The sequence below is a fragment of the Seriola dumerili genome, unplaced genomic scaffold (assembly GCF_002260705.1).
Source record: "Seriola dumerili isolate Sdu_G_001 unplaced genomic scaffold, Sdu_1.0 BDQW01000187.1, whole genome shotgun sequence".
Lineage (NCBI taxonomy): Eukaryota > Metazoa > Chordata > Actinopteri > Carangiformes > Carangidae > Seriola > Seriola dumerili.
In genome coordinates this window covers 2,593,978-2,615,675 of record NW_019174442.1, presented here as the reverse complement: position 1 = coordinate 2,615,675, position 21,698 = coordinate 2,593,978, and the positions used below count along the sequence as shown (strand labels likewise).

At 40.8% G+C, this 21,698-nt stretch overlaps 1 protein-coding gene across 1 annotated transcript; it reads left to right on the top strand.

Annotated features, from left to right (window-relative positions):
* The first annotated feature begins 2,887 nt into the window (after positions 1–2,887).
* On the top strand, positions 2,888–5,315 carry fam96b (family with sequence similarity 96 member B). The gene is made up of 5 exons (XM_022752891.1): positions 2,888–3,144; positions 3,944–4,023; positions 4,195–4,320; positions 4,485–4,530; positions 4,750–5,315. The coding sequence occupies exons 1-5, from the start codon at positions 3,018–3,020 to the stop codon at positions 4,848–4,850; spliced, it is 480 nt and encodes a 159-aa protein (XP_022608612.1). The 5' UTR covers positions 2,888–3,017; the 3' UTR covers positions 4,851–5,315.
* The last annotated feature ends 16,383 nt before the right edge of the window (positions 5,316–21,698 follow it).

The following is a 21,698-nucleotide window of genomic DNA, read 5'->3' as shown; positions in this document are numbered from 1 at the left end:
GCACTGTTTACTGCATCAAGCCATTTGTACGTCATTTGGGAATAACATGTAAGTTGCCCAGGTGGGGAATATATTCGACATATAACAGCATCACTACATCTTGACGCCTATTTTTGTTACACTCTGCTGGAGAAGAGTTCACAGATTTAATGTTTAGATGACACAGAGACTGGTAAGCTGACATAGGGCGGGGTCAGCCTCCTGGTTTCCACCTTAACCACTTCATCCCAGGTACATGCGTGTGTCTCATAGCTTGTGATTAAGTATGTTGTGTATTATCATTTCATGCAAACATGAAATTCATTTTTGATCCAAAACCTTTTTCCTCAAGCCAGTACAAGTACTTCCAAGCTCCCAGACACCAGCCGCCTGGTGGAGGCCGTTAGCAACCAGCTCTGCCGTCTTCACCCAGTGGCCACGTGGTCCAGAGGGACCGTGAGGACTCAGTGGTCATTCATTCTCAAGGATTGTGTGGCCATCAGAGAGGCAGTGCTGGCCGGCCCCAGGTCGATGGCTCAGACCAACATCCAGCTCTTTGAATTGAATTGAGGACTCAGTGGTAAGAGTTTGTCATGAAGCTGTGTTGGTGTGTTGTAATCTGTTCTGTGATTCGTCTTTTAATAAAACAGTCTGTGTTGGTCTGTGTGTTCAGGTGCTGGCCAGACTCTCCCTTCAGTAAAGGGTCTGTCATTGGTACAGGTGGGACAAGGACAGCCCCTTTAACTTCGGTGTCCTGGAGGAGCAGCAAGGGTCTGCCTCCTCCTCCTCCTCCTCCTCTTCTTCCTCCAGACAATGAACAGCCTGGCCCCTCATCCAGTGCTGTTGGTCCTTCCCTCGCTCCAGCGCCACTCCCCTCTTCTGTTCAGCCACCTCCTCTGTACCCAGGACCAGAGCCTACAGGAAGAGGAAGCTGCTGTGGCAGAGCGGAGGCCGCTGCCTGGAGGAAAAACCCACCGGCTGCCAACTTCATACATCTGCAGCAAGTGTGTCCGACCCAGAGGGATTGACACTGACCTCACACACATTGCGGGTGTGTCACACTGTGTGACTGTTGGTGGAAAGACTGTGGAGGAGTGGAGGGAAGAGATGAAGAGAAGACAGGATGACAACTTTTTCTATCTTTATTTATAACTTTTAATTGACATTATTTAGTGCAAAGACTGGACATTGTCTGTTTCCCTGGTAAAAATGTTGTAAATAGTTTCCATTGGGCACAATGCTGTTACTGTATGTAAGAATTAATCTGTATTTTGTGCTTTCTTTTATTGTTGCAGCTTACGTCATGTGCTGTGGTACAGTGGATGGATGGGCATTGGTTGAGAAAACTAAGGTCATCACATGTCTCTCTATCACAGGGTGAGGAGCCCTGGAGGGAGAGCATCAGTTTCACCTGAACCTCAAGAAAGAAAGATAGATAGGTATTGCAGATCAACTTCTGTTAGGACATGTACATGTGTGTATACATGTCTTGCTGTGGTTGTGGGGACAAATTTGGCTTTGAAACCATCAGTGTGAGGTTATTTTGGCCAGTCGTGACAGCTTCAAAAGGCTTTTTGAGGAGTGAAGTACTCGCACCAAGCAGCCGGCACATTCAAAAGTTCTCCAGTAATTCTCTAGTTTTGTTGATTATTCTCTGTCCTCAGTGTTCACAGATTCAGTTTCTTGCTTTTACTTAATTTCTACTGTTGTTGATGGATGATAGTAACAACATTTTAAGAGCAGAATCTGTTCAGCTCTAGCACAGTCACCACCCTCACAGGTGAAAGTATTGACCAGTTCAACATGAAAACGGTGTTCAGGAGGAAACAGATGGAGCTGACCCGCCAGAACTGCAACCTGGAGCAAAGTGAGACTCCTAATAGATGTGCTGCAGTGACCTCATAGAGATATGTATTCACCTTACACACTCTTTAGTGTGAACTGAAAATTGACAGTTAAGATTTTGAAGCATTATGATGATTACTGTTGCTATGCGTTAGGGGGCGCTAGGGTGAAACTCAAGGCAGTCACGCACACAATAGGGAGACACCAGAAGAACAGGATGTCATGTGACCGCCTCAGTTGCTTAAAGTAAACAACAACTCCGGGTTTTTCTCCAGGTGCAGTCAGCTCAGAAGAAGGAGGCACCGTGCCAAGAGGCTGGCACCAACGAAGGGAGAGCTGAGTCTAAACCACGGCCTCTCCCCAAGCTTTTTCACCAATCAGATAGTTACAAAATATATACAAAACTCTGTGTAACTGCTGAGATAGACACTCTTCTCTGGGACGTTGGACACAGCTTACTGCCTGCAGACTGTGGGTTTCAGATCGGAGGGAGATCCATGTACATGCAAATTTTGATTCTCTAATAGCAAATAAATATTGGTTTCAACGGATAACTTCGAGTGGAGAACTCTTACTGCAAATAAACGAATGCGCTGACAGTGTATAAAAGTAATAAAAAGAGGTGGATTATAAATTACAGTAGAAATGTAAAAATAATACTTCATAGCTAAGTGAGGATAGTGCAAATGTCTAAGTGATGGAGGTAAGGTGCAAAAAGTCCAGGAGCCGTTATTCATCATCAGTCCTCCTGTGTGACACAGTTTACATGAAGAAGCTGTTCTGAAGTCTGTTCATGTTCTGCAGAACCAATTTAAAACACACATACGTTTTACACTGTGTTTTTACAGTTTGATATTAGCGCACATGCTAACTTCAACTACAATAACATTACAAGTTATTCCTCACATATATGATATTTGTCAAATGGACGTTGGATGTATGCAATTAGTTAATTAATTTACTAAGTACTAAGTTTATAGTTTAGCGTTACAATATGCATGACGTATAATTACGCATTTAGAGGTGGAGCCTTTTTGGGTGCACTGTCCCTTTAAGAGTCTCTCGCTCTAGCTCTTTCTGGACCCTGTCGCTTTCCGTTATCCTCGGAAGTGTATGTTCGGTGTGTTTAGTTCAGCACCGCTCGTTCAAATCCAGATATTTACTGTATAACGTGGATTAAAATAACGTCTAAAATGTCTGGGGGAACCCAATTGGAGAACGCCAACCCTGTGATTTTTCAGCGGTCGGGGGAGAGGCTGCTGACGGCGTCGGATGAAGATGAAGAAGTCCATGACCCCATCGACGACAGAGAGATATTCGATATCCTGTTTTTAACTTCATGTACATCTTCTCCGGTTTTAAGTAGTTTTACACCTGGCAGATAAGTTTGTACTTGATAAAACTGTAGTTTAACTAATACTCTGGACACAAGCCGCATGTTTTTTCTCTAACGTTGCAGGCAGTTGCATCATGTGTTAGCTAACGTTAACTGTTACGTAGAGACAGTAAATGGAGTATTTTTGTTAAATTTTGGAAGTTGTGTGACACTGTGTAGACTGACTATCATACAAGCATATCATGTTAATGAGATTAAACTGCAGAATAAATATATAGACGGTTTAAAACGTTTTCAGCATATTTTCTTAAATTTCAAGTAATGCACTTAAATATTCCTTATAGAGCTGAAACAATTCGTCAATTACACAAAAATATATGCTAGTTTGAGAACTCATTAATCGTTTCAGCCCTTTTTAGTCCAAATTTTAATTTAACAGGAAATAACCTTAAATCAAACTCTTTGCCCCCTATAATAACTCCCTGGTGTGATGTGTATGGTATATACATTCTACAAATATATAGACAGTGTTGTGTTAGTTGTAAAAAAAAACAAACAAAAAAAACAAATAGCCACATTTACAATAATATAAGGGATAAACTGTTTATTACGTCATGAATTGTTGTATGATTACTTAAATTCAGAAATTACATAAATTTAACAAAACGCATTATAATATAATAAATGTCTTACCTATTATAACATACTGATTGCATCATAGTGCAGCACATAGAGCCAGGACTTGTCTCTATGTGTTGTCTTGAATTCTTTAACTAATGTTACATCTGATCAGATCCATCAACGACCCGGAGCATCCTCTGTCTCTGGAAGAACTCAATGTGGTGGAGCAAGTCAGAGTCAAGGTAAGTCCCTGTATTTGTGTGTTTTTGTGTGTTTTAGGTTTACTACAGGACGAAAACAGACTTATAAATATTCTAATTTAGTGACTAAGAAGTTAAGAAATGGTTGAAGTAACTAAATTGCATTCAGTATTGTTTATTAAATTCCTTTCCATCTTTTTGTCCTTGTCTCAGGTTAATGATACGGAGAGCACTGTGGATATTGAGTTCACACCCACTATCCCCCACTGCAGCATGGCAACACTCATCGGCCTGTCAATCAAAGTCAAGCTGCTGCGCTCCCTGCCAGACAGATTCAAAGTGCGTTTGTGTGTGTGTTGTTGTTGGCTGTAGAAATTTAACATCACCTCCTCTGATTAGATTCTTAGATAATACGAACAGAAAGTTGTACTTGTAGCAGTTCTGAGTGCCAGTGTGGTGTTTTTTCAGTTTGAGGTGTAAATGTAGTGTCTGTTTCCACTCAGATTGATGTCCACATCACTCCTGGGACTCATGCCTCAGAGGAAGCAGGTAAAAAATTAAAGCAGGCATGTTGGGATATTAGATAATTCTCAATGCATTGTCATGTTTCTTGCAGAGATCTCCTATTGATTCCTGTTTATATCCTGGTCACTAAGAGCTGCCCTTTGTGTTCTACTGGTTACTCCTCATTGTTGAATTTGAGGAATTTGTTGTGTTTACATGTCATGTGACTTCTTTCTTTTATGGCTTTTGTTTTTGTATGTGCAGTGAACAAACAGCTGGCAGACAAGGAGAGAGTGGCAGCAGCCCTGGAGAACTCCTCGCTGCTGGAGGTGGTCAACCAGTGTCTGTCCACTAGGAGCATCTGAGCAGCCAATCAGCTTTCTTTGTTGTCTTCTTCTTTCAGCCTCTGATCTTTGACAACTGAGATGCATTCGTTAAGCTGTCTCTCTGTCCGCCTATCACCAGTCCTGGTTTGAGCGGCTGCAACTGGCGGACAGTCAGGATCATGCAGATCCATACAGTTCCTGTGCTCTAGTGTTTCCTGGATATAATTACAGGGCAACCCTATTCTCAGTTGTGTCCGCCCAAAGAGAATAATATAATCTGTTAATCATGACGCACAGTAGTGGGTGGTAGTGTAGTAGGATTGTCCAGTATGAAAAAATTGAGAAATTCTACTGGTGAGATTCTTCATACAGGTTAATGCCTGTTTTATATTATGAAATTTGTATTGTAACATATGCAATGAGTAATATTTGGCTGCAGACTGCAGAAACAATTACCATCTGTATATAAAATGAATGCTTTTGAAATTTTATTAAAAGTCTACACAACAAAAATGAAACCATGAAAATATTTGTTTTTTTTCCTCAAAGCAACGTTTCATCCAAGAAACAAAAAATTATCATCAGACAAATTAAAGACCAATAAATCAGGAAACTGAAATGCAGAGTTTAAATCTAATATTAAAAACCAAATCTATGATTTATCTATCCACAGGCCCAGAGCTGTTTTCAGGGGAGTTGAGTTTTTCTCTGGGGATTGTAAATCTCTTTAAACAAAATTAAAGGAATCATAATAACAGAATTTGAATTGTAATATCGTACAAGACAGTGATTTTAGTCTCAGACTTTCTCTGCATTAGTGTACACCTGTACAGTGTAATGCAACTATGAATAATTAATAAAGTCATCATGTTGCAACTCATTTATTTACAAAGGGAAAACAAGTTACAGTAATACTGCTATAGAGGATTATGTCCATATTGTCTCTATATCTTATCACTTAAATAATATACAACAGACTGGAGCCAATAATTAAAAATAAGAAACATGGTTTGATATATAAATATTGACGTTAAACATCATGTAAATTTGAGAATAAGTGGATTCAGAGTGGATCAGTGCTGCACAGCCAGGTATTGTTTTTCTTTTTTTTGTTAGGCCACTCATCCACCAGGACAGACAGCGTCTGTCCACAAGATGGCGCCATTGTACCTTTTATTTCTAGCTCTATAATACATTTAATGCTAGAGAAACTGTCAGTTTTTCTATATAAACTCAGTGTACATGAAAAGTACTTAAAACAACTTTCTAATGTAATATTATTGTATTCACTTTTCTTACAGTCATGATCAAATGCATATGTGACAATTTATGTCATTCTCAGCAATGATCGTAAAGGCATTTTCAATTTAAACTTGAAGTTAAAATGTTTTATGTTGGTGGTTTTAATGGTTTTTCAGTGTTTTGTTTTTTTCCCTCTCACACTGTATTTTCTGAAATTATAGTATTTCTTTCTTATGCTCCTCCTGCAGTTCTGGGAACACCTTGCTCTCAAGGTTCACAGAACTTTTCCTCCACATCCTCCCAGGTACAGACTCCCCTTTGTGTGTGTGTGTACGTGTGCATGCATGCATGCATGCGTATGTGTGTGTGTGTGGTTTTTTTTTCTATGTCTCTTTGTGTAGTCTGAGAGAGAGTGAAAGACTAAAGACTAAAACAAAGAACAACATCAATCTTTGTGTTACAATCCATGTGAAATGATTAATTCTTTATAACAGCTTACACTTGTTGAAGGTCAATGGTAGAATTGAGGATATCCCAGCATGCATTGGGCAAAGGGGAGAAACGCCTTTGATGGGTTAACAGTCTATTGTAGGGCTATTGTAAGACTATATGTATACTTGATATGCACGTCAGTAAGTCAAATGATATTGTTTGATGAACAGATATTAACACTATTGTCCTTTTTCCTTAGAGACACGATGTTTTATACTGTGAAATTCAGATTTCTGACATGGGCATTTCTGTATGTCAGCTGTATGTGTGTGTGTGTGTGTGTGTGTGTGTGTGTGTGTGTGTGTGTGTGTGTGAGAGTGAGTGAGTGAGTGTGTGTGTGTGTGTGTGTGTGTGTGTGAGAGTGTGTGTGTTGTGGTGTTGTGTGAGAGTGTGTGTGTGTGTGTTGTGTGTGTGTGTGTGTGTGTGGGTGTGTGTGTGTGTGTGTGTGTGTGTGTGTGTGTGTGTGTGTGCGTGTCCAGTTTTCCACCGGGCTCCTCAGTGTGTTGGCGCGGGATGAATAGTGGCAGTGTGCAGTCAGAGTGGGGCTGAGTAAACAGTCATCACAAGCTTGGCCGTCCTCTGCTGCACAAAGCAGCACAGTTCTGCTCTGCTTTCTGTGTGACGAACGGTGGTTCACTAAACAACCAGATATCTGAAGGGTTTGAGATTTAATTCAAAAACAATGCTGATATGTTGCAATGTATTACAGGTCCCTAAAGTTAAAATGTCCCTCAAGTGTCAAAAAATCAAAAGTCCTGCATTAATTGGGGACCTGTAGGACCCTGCTGAAGGGGCTCTACGGGTCCTTTGGGAGTCATTTTTCTGTGTAAGATAAAAAAAAACGTTTTCTTTCTGTCAGGACCCTTTCAACCACATCACCTTTACAGAGAATCCACATCATCACAGTCTGTCTGGGGGAGGAAATCCCCCTCATCTTACGCCACGTCACATACACACACAATACCATAATGTGCATGTGATTACACAGAAACATACGTGGGCGCAAACACTCTCAGTCATTACGTACGTGTACTGAAAAACCCTGTGGGCACAGACAGACATCATTTAGTCCTGCACAGGAACAAACACTGACGTGGATGTGGAGTGGCTCTCTCATCTGCTAACCTCCCACTTCACAGCAGCACACTTCCACAACCTGTTTGTTTTTGAGAGGGATACTCCACCCTCTCGTCAACAAGCCCCGCTCATTAAGCTCCTCAAACCACTTCTGTTACACAGCCTGAGCTTTGAATGGGAGGCTGATTGCAGCCTAAATATAAGGCTCAGAAAAACATGGCTACCGCCCTAAAGACAGATGTAATGGGATGCAATGATAGGTGTTTGTGCCGTGTTCTCTACTTTCTTTCTTTTTTTTTTTAAACTAAGGAACAAGTTGTTCAGTGTAGCATTTCAGGCAAAGTTAGAAAATCCTTGAAGACCTGCTGTGTACGTCTGACTGTTTCTCAGATGCTCAAGAATCACATTTGGGTGTAATGTTTAAGTGTGTCACATGACGGTCACAAAATAGAACAAATAAGAGACTTTAAAAAGCTAATGTCAAAATTTTCTGGTATTCATTTCCCATCTTAGTAATATTTTGTCACTGGTTCATCTCAGTCACCTTAATCCTGGGTAATTTTTTTGCAAAAAAATGCAACAACCCGTTCAGACTAAACGTCTAAAATATGAATTATAAAACTCTTTTTGTTTTTTTTTACGTTTTAATGTTTCCACACTTCTTATCCACAAGTTTTAATTTAATATGTCTCCATAATATTCACCTCTGCAGCCTAGGTCATGTTCATGTTTGATTGTCCTGTCTTTTTATACACTTCCTGTTTTATTTTTTGTCTCACTAACTCTCCTCTCGTTTCCGGTTCACGTCCTGCCCTCGTGTTCTGATTGTCTGCCCTTGTGTTGTACCTGTGTCTTATTGCCTATGCTGTGCCTCAACTCGCGTACTTACATTCAAGTACGGCAACACGGAGTGCACTAGAAGTACCCGGATGGTGCACTCAAGATGGTTAAAAAAAAAAAAAAAAGAGTGTAAAGCAATGGATACTTCTCACCATCAACGGACGCCATCTTGGCTACGTAGCGGAAGGGAAGGGACCATCGGCGGTGTGCGTTGGCGCCGATCGCGGCCCAATTTCCATGTGGCATGGTATGTATTTCCTGTCTAAGAGCTCAGTTTAGTTTTTGACCTGGCCTCAGCCAACTCCCTTTTGGATATGTTTGTCTACTTGTGTACCGTTTTTGTTGTTGTTGTAGTTGCTGTAGTTGTTGTTGTAGTTGTTGTTGTTGTTGTTGTTGTTGTTTGTTTGAAAATGGAAGTGCCGATACAGAATCCAATGAATATGTCCAAAAACCTCTTTTCTTTGTTTCCTGTTACCTCTCCACTATAGCTATAGAAAACGGGCGTAAAATGAAAAAATAAAATAAATAAATAAATAATAGTGTTTAACAGTGGCTAAATAATCATCTTGAACAAAATCAGATTTAAAATCATTCCAGTAGGAGGAGCGAACCTTTAACATTCAAAATATTTAAAACACATTTTCACATGGCTGTAAAGAATTAGTAGCCAAAAACAAATTAGTAACCTGTGTAATCAGATCATGTATAATTATGACGGTTGTGTCTGTGTTTTAGTCATGAATTTCATGTGGGAGTGTGTTTTTCTGCAGGACGTCAGCATAGACAGTATTCTTACGTTCACATTTCCAGCCCCACGATGCGATGAAGGCGCAGTGTGCATCTGCTCCACATGCCAGATCTTAATCCAGATGCTCATGCACAAGCTGCAAGCTTCCGTAGCTGCATGGAGCTCACGTGTCACGTGGTCTCAACGTTGTTTCTGGAAGCCGCTGAGAGGAATACACTTGTAAGTGGAGATACACGATCCATCTGACCTTTTACCAGCTCTCTGTACAGTAACTGTCGCTGATGACGTCTCGTGGGGAGGACCTACCGTATGAAGGCGCTGTAGACACAACTGTAGTCACGGATATTCAGTTCCCACCATAACTCGGTTCATGTCAGGGTAGAAATGCTTATCGAAGGACAGTATGTGTAAATCAGAGCAGGACATAGAAACCCAGACTGTTTTAAAGGTGTGTGTTTGTGTGTGTGTGTGTGTGTGTGTGTGTGTGTGTGTGTGTGTGTGTTACTGATTATACAGTACATCCATTGTCCTATATTCTTATCTTATCTTAACGGTAAATGCATTCCAGGAATTCTTTTCGTTTTCAGCTTCTGGTTTATCATTGCCTTCAATGGCTGTTTACAACATTTCTCACAATGTCTTTTGACACCTCCAACAGAACCAACATAACCCCGCTGGAGCATAGCTGGTGGTTACACATGAGAAAGTGATAATGATAACAAAAGCAAGCGACAGAGATAGAGAGACGGAGAGAGAGAGAGAGTTTCCGTTTGCAGCACTGACTGAAAACACAGCACGTCTTGTAGCTACAGTTTACTCCTCCCTTTCACACATAATGTACATTTCTTCACTTATTGCAGTCTTTTGAAAATATTTATCATATACTGTATAATATAATTTATATATATAATATATAGCCCATGTATGTCAGGGTGTGTTTGGTCTCTACTTGTTTAGTGCATTTACGAATTAATCTTTAACACTGAATCTTCAAAATGAATAGAATATATTGAATCATTATTATCACTGGCAGAATCAGACTGGTGACTGAGGGGGGCATTTTCAGGTCAGCCATAATTACTCCCGGGTTAAAAGCTGAACTGAATACTACAAAAGCAACACGAGCGATCATAACACACTAACTCTGTTGGCTGCTGAGCTGCTAAAGGTCCCGTATTTTATACTTTTCCTGTGTGTATTTGAAGTGTTGATCCATAAGAAGATATATTTGTGGTTGTAAGAACCAAAAACCATCTCAATGTGGTTTTACATCTGTTTTCTCAGGCTTCTCTGTGGGGGGGGTGACTGTGAATCAGCTGAGCTAAACAAAATTATTTGACTCAGCAAAGCGAGTCATAAATTCTGTCTCTAAACCCTAAAGGAGAATGGAGCTTAGAACTGTAATGAATGCACTGTAGCTGCAGTTGACCTGCACTTTTCCTGTTTGTGGATTTGGTGTTTCTGTAACCTACATCTACAGGTTTACACCTCCAAAGCTGCACACCATGCCCGACCTCAACATCTCATCTAAAAAACAGACAAACCCCAATCCACCACTTTCTGTAAAAAGGAAAGTAGACCGGCTCTGTGCAGCTTGTTGTTGTGTGGAAGTCTTAAACTAAGCATGAAGCAGCTTCTTCATCAAATAACACTTACTTCACAGGGGTTTATTTTCAGCTTTAATTCTATGCACCAGAGGCCTTTTGTAATATCTGGCTCTTAAACATCTCTCAAAGATCATGCAAGAGGAAACTGAAAGATTATTCAGACTGTCAGAGCTCCATCTCTCTGTCTGATAAGACATGTCTTAATCAACCTTTTGGCCCCGAGAGGAAGAGGCAGAGACACTTCTTACACATATTCATAGACTGTTGCATTGGAAACACTGTGATAGATAAACTCACTTTTACTAACTCTAAAACATCCTGTGAACTCTCGTGGGAACAAATACACCCAAAGACATCTGTCTGCTCTTTCGTGCGAATCACATTTGTGACTTTCCTCATTTTATAAAAATAATGAAAGTTAATATTTATTAAGAATTTAGTTCAATACAAGACCAATGAGGTCAACCTTGGTTTATTATCACAACAAACTTGTGATAAACAGCACATGAAGTGTACTGTATGTGCTCATATCTCTGTGTTATTCCAGTTCATTTGAAATGCTTTATTTCCCTGCAGCATGTTCTGTCCTATATGACTGTCCCCAGGAAACATCAGTTTATACCGTTCTTACCAGAGTCATCACAAACATGTGCCAAACAGGAAGTGATGTAAAGATCCTCCAAAAAGCGCACAGGAGGGGGCTAGCTTACAAGATGAGCTATTTTATTAAGTTATTTTATTAAATGATCCAATTGTCAGTCATTCATTACAGTATGTAAGATGTCTGACCAGGTTAGAAACTACAGTAGTGATGGTGGTGAATCAGTCCGCCTAAAATATTAATATATAACTTCATTTCAAGTTTTTATTACAACCACTAAAAGACTGCTGTTTTTCTGTTGCAGCATTTTCTTTTTTGACACTAGTATATGATGTTTATGATACAACAACATGATCTGGTGCATGTTTTTGCTAATGTTTTGCGATTTTTGCAAATGACAAAACACAATATTGCTTTTGCGTAACCTTTTCTCAAAACCAGGTCAAGTCCGAATCAAAACCATGAAGGAAAGCTGAGTTTTAAGTCAAGTGTTGGCTATCAGGAGCCTTGGATCAGGGGATCGAGTCTGAGCTGAATGTGCCCTGGGTCTGAAGAGGTGCATGAAAAAAAGATAAAGACAAATATTCGGAGTTGGCAGAGTGGTGTCAGAGGCAGGTACGGAGGTCTCACCTGAGAACCTGAATTCACAAAGCTTGAATCCTGATATGGAGCAAAGAGATGAAGACAGATGAAGATATATTGTCTGGTGCCCTGCGCGTCTGTTTGAATGAGAGCCAATCGAATACAACACATGTAAAGTGACCCTGTCTTTATGGTTCGTTCAGTTTGAGTCATCAATTAGTTTGTGTGTATCTATGTGTTCAGACAAATGAAAGCGAGAGATAGAGGCTTCTCTGTTGCTGTGGTTAGTCTGGAGAGGGGGGGGCGGCGGCTCCTCTCTGGTTGTGCAGAGAGGGAAGAGAGTGACTCCTCTTCCCTTTTACAGGCATCAGCAGCAGCTTCTTCCAAACGAGTGGGGGTCAGATACTGATGTATCAAGAGAGTTCACTCTTTCCTCTCAGTTTGTGCTCATACTTTCTCCTCTCCATGCTTCATGCGAATGTTTGCTCTGCGCAGCTTGTGTTTACATATCTCAAATTCACCCCAGTCCTCAAATAGCCCCCATAATGCAACGAGTGAGAACAGCAAAAGTTCAAATGTGTGCAGTGTTTATCCTGTGCTTTTCCCGAGCCCAAAACAAGACCATGTGAAAGTCATGAGCACTATTTTAAGTAACAATTATTCAGAAATCAGTGATAATAATAACTCTAGTATAAATTCTTTCCTCTGTTTGATCAAATGCTTGAAGGCTGCATGTAGTGATAATTATTTTCCTGTGCCATTCAGCTCCATTGTCCCAAAATGACACAGTTATTTTCTCAACAAACACATGATTAACTTCTGTTTTGATAATGGTTACTAAAAACTACACCGCTCAGCTGTTTAAATGAAACAGAAATAAACATTTTTTTTGGTCTGTTCATTGGATTTGTCGAGAAGAAAAACACAGAACAGAACAACACCACCCTTGAATAAAGATACTCACTTTTTAATTTAGCATGAGGGGTTGGTGTTTTTTGTTTAGTTTGAGGTTAATGCCAGTGAACACAACACAACGAGGGCCTCCCTTTACTACATCATCAGTCAAACTCCTGCGATCTGATTTGCAGTATTTACTTTATTTTATTTAAGGTTTACATTCAGGGAGTTTAATTTTTACTCAGATGCTCCTGCAGTTCCTGTGACTGTGACTGTGGTGAGTAATGGGAACTGGGGTCTCTGCTGCTCGGCCGCAAGACTTAATGACAGGAAGTTACTCATCCTGGGAAGGAAACAGTTTTGACACGTGATATTTATCTTCTCATCTAACTTTCAGCAAAGAGTAAGCGAGTAAACTTTGTCGTTATTAGTTATTGTTTAAACTGAATGATACTCTCTCTCCCATTGGACATATTTAAAAAAGTAGATGAAGACCCACGTTTCAACTCACTTTTGTTTAGTTTTTAGTTTCTTTATACTTTTTGCCTTCTTATTGTGAAGCATTTAAGGTGCTGTATAAATAAACGTCCTTATTTACTTACTTAAATATACAGTATTTGTGAATTGAAGAAAAGTTTCGATATAAAATACGTATTGAGCCCTACAAACAGTCACATTGAGATACAGTGTTTGGCGAGTGCACTGTTGTAAAGCCTCATATCTTCAGTGGTGGCTCTATCAGTTCCAATAGCAGAAACATCATCTCCCCCTTCGATATCCTGAGGGACGTTCAGTGAGCTCTGGTACTGTGAACTTTGAAGTTACACACTGTGTCTCCTCCTGGGATGTTCCCCCATTCATACACACTCTGTTCAGACAACACCCACAGAAACACAGATAACAGTCTGAGGCAAGAGGAAGTGGCCCATTAAAGGCGGTAGCTGGATTTGAACTTGTTTGTGCGCACATTTTTTGAAGTTTTGTGTATTTGTATTGAGTGTGTGTGTGTGTATGTGTGTGTCTGTGTGTGTGTGTGTGTGTGTGTGTGTGTGTACATTATTTGCCTGAAGCTCTGTTGTGTTTGTGGCTCCTGACAAAAGGACCTTGATGTTGTTCCAGCGGTGTTCTGCGCTGTGGTCCGGTCTTGCTGCAGCTCTCATCTGTTCCTGTAATCTCTAAAACACAACCTGACCGTTCTGTTCCTGCTCTGATTAGACTGCCTGGCTCCTCGCTGTGTGTCTCTGGCAGAGCCACAAAGTCTGCTCCAGCACACAACCGCGCTGGACGCTTATTAAACGGTTACATACAGTACGTCTGTGGTGCCTGGCTTGTGTCATCCTGTCTTTACTGACCATCAGAAGGAATATCGTTAGATGTATTAGAGGAGCCTTGCATTTAATTTAATTAGTGCCACTTAAAGCTTTGATCGTTTCCTGTTAAATATTAGGCAGCTTTTCTTCGCAGCTTAAAAGAGAAACTTCCGTGGCTTTGAAGTGTCCTGGTCCCTCTGGGTAATCCACAGACTGGGCTGTACACAGTTTTCAGTGGGGCTATTTCCTCAGTAGAAACTGAACAGCGAGGGACTGGGACATTGTTTTCATTCCATTAATCTCCGATATCAGCTGATAAAACCAAACCTATCCACATCACGGCCGGACAAACAATTATGATACAAATTGTTCAGCACATATATATATAAAAACCAAGATGCAACACATCACATATCAAAGTGAAATATAGTACAATTTAAATACTTAACATCAGAGCGAGGGCATTTATTGCTCATCAATTTATGCTTCTTACCTATATCTGCAGTAACTGCTGCTTTAAACCTGGCGTGTTTGGCGTTGCCTTACCGGCACTCAAGGCAACCACACTGTTCTCGTCTTGGTTCCCCGCTGGTGGAAAGAGCTACCTAACGTTATCAGAGCAGGGCGTACCTTCAAGAATCTCTCAAAGATTAATTTCTTCTGAAAGCACTTCCTCTCTAACACCTCTAACACCTCTAACACCTTTAACACCTCTAACATGCCCAACTAGCACTTACTATGCACTTGCAGTTATCTCCCTCACCTGATCTCCTTGCACTGCGCCTTACTGAATATGAATACTTACAGCTTACTCCAAGGTTTCCCACTGCACTGAAGGGTTAGTGTTGTCCTTCACTTGTAAGTCACTGTGGATAGAAGCATTTGCTAAATTCATAAAATGTAAAAACCATAAGTTCATTCATGAAAACCAAACTTGTTATCGCTCTTTCTCTTTTGCAAAAAAAAAAGGGAGTGAACAAGGAAACCGTGCCAAAAGGCAACAGGTATTGTATCTTAAATTTTGCCTCTGAGTAAAAATTTAATTAAAAAAACAACAACAAAAAGTGTTCAGTTTCACTAGCTCTCATCCTGTAGGGCGAGTCCCTTCTTTAGCTGCCATCGGTTCATCAAAGGACAGTGTACTCCACTCTTCTGGTAGTTTCACTCAACCTTTTGAAGCTCATCGTTCTCTCACACACAGCACGGAGCAAATTATTTTAACATCCAGCATGATTTACGGGTAACTCCTCGGTGCACATACTGAGCCACAGATGTTGTGACACCCGTGGGTGATGTGTTAGCAGGGAAAGTGCTTTGGCTTTTTGCCTCATTGGTTTTGTATCGGTAAAAGGTCATGCAGTTGTGGGAAATTAAGTCCAGAATAAAGTGGAGATTAAGGAAGTGAAAAATGCAAATGACTTATATGGTATTTGTTCCACTCAAGCAATTTATTGAGAAATTTCTGTAATTTCCTCATTAATAGACTGAAGTAAATAGGAATGTACTGAGCTGCAAATACTCATCAAACCACATGACCAATGAAATTGCAGAACTGTTGAGATCTACTTTATGAAGTTGGTTTGATACACTACAAAAAATACCAGAAACTTTGCACTCTGAAATCCTATCCATGGAAACATTCTTCAGTCACCTTCACCACCTGAAATCCACAACCAACCATCTCCTGACGCAGCGCTTCATTCATTCAGAAAGCACGGCCTCCGAACACAATCAGTGTTTCAAACAGTGATTCTGTTTCCTACAGAAACATATTTGTAATGATGGTAACCGCTGATGTTACTCGTTCACTCTCCTGCAGGTTCAACCCGTCAACTTTCCACCAGCAGGATACATCCGCATGTGGGCATTTTACTGCACAGCATTATGGCAGGCAATGAGGCAGTCCGGCTTCTCTCTGACATTACCCATGCTCCCCAGAGTCAGCACTTTTTTGAAGAGCATCCACTACCTTCCTGCATCGTTAGGCTCCGCCCGGTTTCGCGTTTCTGATTTGGTGTCGGGCAGCTATAGTTGCAAAAGGTCACAAAGAGGTGTGGACCAGTGATAACTGTATTTGACTCTTTGCTTTATCTTTATCTTTTAAATAACACATTCCTGTCGTAACCAAACTTCCCTCTCCCTCACTTTTTTTTCAGTTGCTTTTTCCATAAGTTTGCCCGCTTGACAACGCACCTCTGAAAACATCAGTATCACCATTTGTCCCCTGTTCCTTTCAAAGCCGTTGTTTGGCAGGACATCATTTGGAGAGTCGCAGTATTAAAGAAGGAAGCTGCCAGGAAATACAATGAAACATTTGAAAAGTCTTTTGATCATGAACCCGTCGCTGACAAGGTCAATCATCTACACTGTCCCAACACAGGGAGAGTTTCCAAAAGTGCTGTGCTGGTTTGACGGTAGTTTCAGTGAGAAATGAGGAAACTTAACTGAGGAAAACAGGGGACATGAAGCACGTAAGCTGTGTCACAATTCAGGGGCCGCATCCTTCATTTCGAAAGGTTCCTTCAAACGCATCCTTCTTTTCCTGCGCAATGAAGGCTCCAACAGGTGGATCCTTTAGACCCATCATATCCCATGATTCAATGCACGCCAGTAATGAAAATAATATGGCAGCAAACAACACCGACAGAGAGCCCGAGGATTTCACTTTTGGTTTCGGCGCAGTTCAACAGCTAATGGTACAACTGTTAAAACCAAGGGCCTTAAAACCTCATGTTTCTGTGGAAGTTATGTGCTGTCAAGGTTGCCAGGCAACAGGAGTTGCGCCTTGAGACACAACGGTAAGAGCTGGTGAAGTTCTCCGTAAACCAGACCGTCTCATTTCATTTATATTAGATATTTTTGTTTAAAACGACTGATGTTAGCTTTAGCTAGTGACTCGCACCTGTTTCCATTTCCATCCTTTCATTTATCTGAGTTGTTGAGCATGTGCATGCTGTAGTGGTGAGAGTCAGATTCATACTGCAGCTGTTTAAAAGTCTGTTTGACATTATTTGGATATGAAGAACCATCGGGCATGGAGAAAAAAACAAAACAAAACACAAACGGCAGGTGGTCCATCACAGACCAGTTGGTCTGGTCTCAACATGTAGTCCAGGCAGATGTATGCAGAGCTACGGTTCATGTTTCCATGACAGTGCAAAGTACACAGAGTGTGCTACGTGATTGAACACGGCCGCGGCGCTATCCATGAGCTATGATCCATACGACCACATCCCCTGTGTGTGCACTGAGCTGTCAGGCAAACAGACAGTCACATGCGAAAAATAACTCTGAGACGATGTGTCCAAGTCTGACTAACAAAACATTTAGCCTTCATTTAGTTACTATAATTACTGCAACGTAATACATGAGAGAGTACAGTGATACGTCTGTGCTTGTTTTTCTGCATTGAAAATCTGCACAATCACAAAATGAAACTGGTTCTGGAGGATTTATGTTGTTAAACACCAAAAAACATTTTCTCCACTGAGAGAAAAAAAGGCAGATCTCTATATTTATTTGTTCTTGTATTCCTGTGCTCAACTAGAACAAATATTCTCCACCTAATATAGAGCTTTGTTTTTTATTGTTATGTTATTATTATGGAGTTAAAATGTTAAAGTTCAAATGAGTCTTCATGAATTCAGTGGTGAGGGATGAGCCTGGAGTTCACGATTAGATTTTCTGCAGTTAAATGAGAATTCAGCTTTTTCACAACACAGGACTAATTTCATAGTTTCAACCACCAGTTTGATAATATTTTCCCAACTGAGCAATTTGTTCGCAACCTGTTTGATCTCTGACCGCTCGTCCTCCTTGGGTTTAGCCCCTCAGTGATGACCCCAGTGAGCAGGGTTGGGGTTAGAGTTGACCAGAGCTGCAGAATTAAGCCCCAGGTTGGAAAAAATAACTGAAGCGAGTCGGACGGTAAATATAAAATGAGGTGTCAGCTGAACCCAATCACTCTCACCACAGACACGCTCGTGTAGTCAGATTTTTTTGCACGGTTAGCGCTGTCTCTTCCTCACACATACACACACACACACACACACACACACACATAGTGCGGTTGCAGTGTGTGGACTCTCTGGTATAGCTGCACCTGAGCTCAGGTGTCCCAGGAGCTGAAGGCGGAGGGTATTTGCTTCGTTGTGGTGTTCCCATGTGAGTGTGTATCACAGACAGCAGCAGGAACAAAGACACACATGAATACACTCGGCACAATGCACCAGCATTATGTTCCACCCAAACTGACTGTAACTTGTTGATACTTTTACAGATACAAATGAATTAATGTTGTTACTGATCACAGTAAACTCCTGTCTCAGGATACAATAAAAGCATATGGGCCTATGAACTGTATATATGTAAAAATTATATATGAAATCTATTAGAAATGGGAACTATTTTATATATTGATTTATGTGTCTAGCTCATACAGAAATGTATATTTATGTATGTATGCTTGTGTTTTAGACATGTGTTATGTAAATATATATCCATCCTAAAGCCTGTTAGTATATGTTTATACAGTAGGGTCCAAAAGTCAAACAGTCCACTTTCCCAGAATGGGAAGACAGACACGTTTAAAAATGAATGAGAAATCAATAAGGAAATATAGTAAAGTATATAGAAATTTTATTGTTGCGTATATAAATTAAAACTTATCGTTAACATATATGGTCGCAACATGTTATACCATATAAAAATGCATCAAATACATATTTTAATATGTATTTTTCATATATGTTATAATCATCACATATCCAGAGGATGTATAAATGTAATAACAATATTTTCCCTCATAGGTGACACATATGGCAACATCACTCTTGGTAAAGGGACATGCTGTATCTGTATCTGTGTTTTTCATTAATTAAACAAAAATGTTTTTCAGTTTCTCTTTTTTACGCTCATATTCTCACACTTCATCATCATCATCAGTGTCTCTGCCTCCAAACTACCTTCCAAAGACACATGTGATAACCGAGGTGGAGGGCTCATCAAGGGTAATTGCAGAGCTTTCAGGACAGTGGGGAGACCACACATGCAAACAGTGGCGTTCAGCGAGGTGGTCACAGTAGGTGGTTTGGTAGGTGGCGTCTGAGGAATTTCCTCCATGAGGAGGAATCCTGCTGACTGCAGGGCTCAAAGATTTACGCGTCTGTTTCCCCAAAGAAACGGTGCACTCTAGAGAAAGTGTAAATATGACTGTTACATTCACAGATCGTTGTTTATGGACTGAATAAACATTGAATCCGAACATTACACAGCTCCATAGTGATAGAAAAGTGCTGTAGAGCTGTGTATGATGTAATGAAGGAACAATAATATGTATTTTCTTTCTCTTTTCTTACATAATTTATAATTCAAAAGCTGTTCATCTGTATTACCTGTGATACCAGCTGAACTATTAGTACCTGTGCTTCTTAGGTTGTGTTTTCTCTTTGTCTTTTTATACACTTCCTGTTTTATTGTGACTTCCCTAACTCTCGTTTCAGGTTCACTTCCTGCCCACGTGTGTTTCCTGCCGCTGTGACTGTCTGCCCCGCCCCCATGTGCTCCACCTGTGTCTCTTTGTCTCCCCTCTCCTTGTGGATTTAAAGTCTGTGTTCTCCCTTCCCCTCGCTCCTTTGTGACCAGCGCTCCAGCTTAATTTGTGGCTTTGATTTTTGGAAACCCTCGCCTTTGTTCTGAGTCGTGCATTTGTTTGTCTCTTCATTGTGATATTCAGTTCCTCAGGTAGACACTCTGACACATCAGTAAAGTCAGACGGGCTTGTACTCTACAGAAGCCTGGCAGGGACTGAAAAGTAGTTTGACTTCATACCTGACTTCACAAATTGTGAAGTCAGGTGTGCTCAAAGCAAACACATTTCCTTTGTGGTATTTCTTGTGGCAGCTTCACAAGAAAAGCCACACTGTGTTTTTCCCCAGCTGAACTCTTTTCTCTCGTTTTCAATTATATAAAATGACACTTGATCACATGCATGCATTATTTCCTGTGAATCTCTCAGTTTGCTTTCAGGACATTTGAATCCTGCACGGGATTTTGGTAAATAGAAGGAACCCACTGGGTTTTGAAGGAGACGCGTTGTTTCTGTGTTTGATCACTGTTACCTTACACTGTAAGTATAAATGTCTGCCTGCTCAGCAATGGCACAACAATTAGTCACCTGACGCTGACACAGTCGCCCTTCGTTAACCCTGGAGGAATAACTACATCACTATGGAAACTGTTTCTTCTTCCCAACCAGTGCACAGAACAGACGGCAGGGCAAACATGCAAACACGCCAACCTTTCACATGTCTAAAAGCTCCGACCTAGTGAAATTACAAACATCAACACATACGCGTTTCCCTATACAAATCAACAACATTTGTGGTCTAAATCAGTCCAGGCACAGTCAATTTACTGGGAGAAAAAGAAAAAGCTCTCTGGGATATTTGCATGTAATGTGCATGTTGATGTGTCGCCTACAAAACAAACACGGCTCAAAGAGCTTTTTATTTTGCTGTTTATTTTAACTTCTCTGATGCACTGCGAGATAAAAGCACATTAAATTCACTTTCAAACATTTTATTAAAAATGTTATTTTATGCTTACATCTCTGTTTTCATCAGGACTTCTTGTATAATATTTGCTATTTAAGTAAATACAACCTCCAGGTTACATAGCAAGCCTGCCATCACGGCAGCCTAAAGCACTGCACAAGTATGCGTCACCGCTGTTCAATGAGGCGCGCTGCCTGGTGTTGTTTCCCCTAATATGTCCATCTTTGTCCGTCTGTGTAACGTGAGAACAGGCATCATTTACAGCAGGGGTCCCCAAACTACGGCCCGCGGGCCACATCCGGCCCGCCAAAGCAATTGGAGTGGCCCACTTAACGATCCCAGACAATCCCTCTAAACATCAACCAATTTTTATTAAATTGCATTTTCCTATCATAACATCATAACATATCCGTACTTAAAGGTTGGCATTCTAATTAAAATTGACCATAGTTATGAGCTATTTATACTTAATAGTGGCTCATCTTCACCTCCTCACACAATGGTATATTCTGACGTGACTTTGATCGTGACTGAGCCAGCATCAAGCTGCAAAGTTCTGAGGTGGGAATCTGTCATGAAGGTGGTTGTGTCCTGCATAAACTTCACCAGAGCAAACGGACTTAAACACAGGCAGTTCCAAGCCTTTCTCTCCAAGCTAGAATCAGCCCACGGAGACGTGCTTTACCACACTGAAGTCCGCTGGTTAAGCCGGGGCAGAGTTTTGAAGCGTTTTTACGACCTGCTACTCGAAATCAATGCCTTTCTCCTGACAAAGGGAAAAACTGTCCCAGAGCTGATCGACACAGAATGGAAATGGGACCTCGCCTTTATTAACAGATGTGTCAGAAATTTTAAATGGCCTCAACTTGCAGCTCCAAGGCAAGGGAAAACTAATCTGACATGTATTCCCACATCAAAGTATTTGAGCTTAAACTAG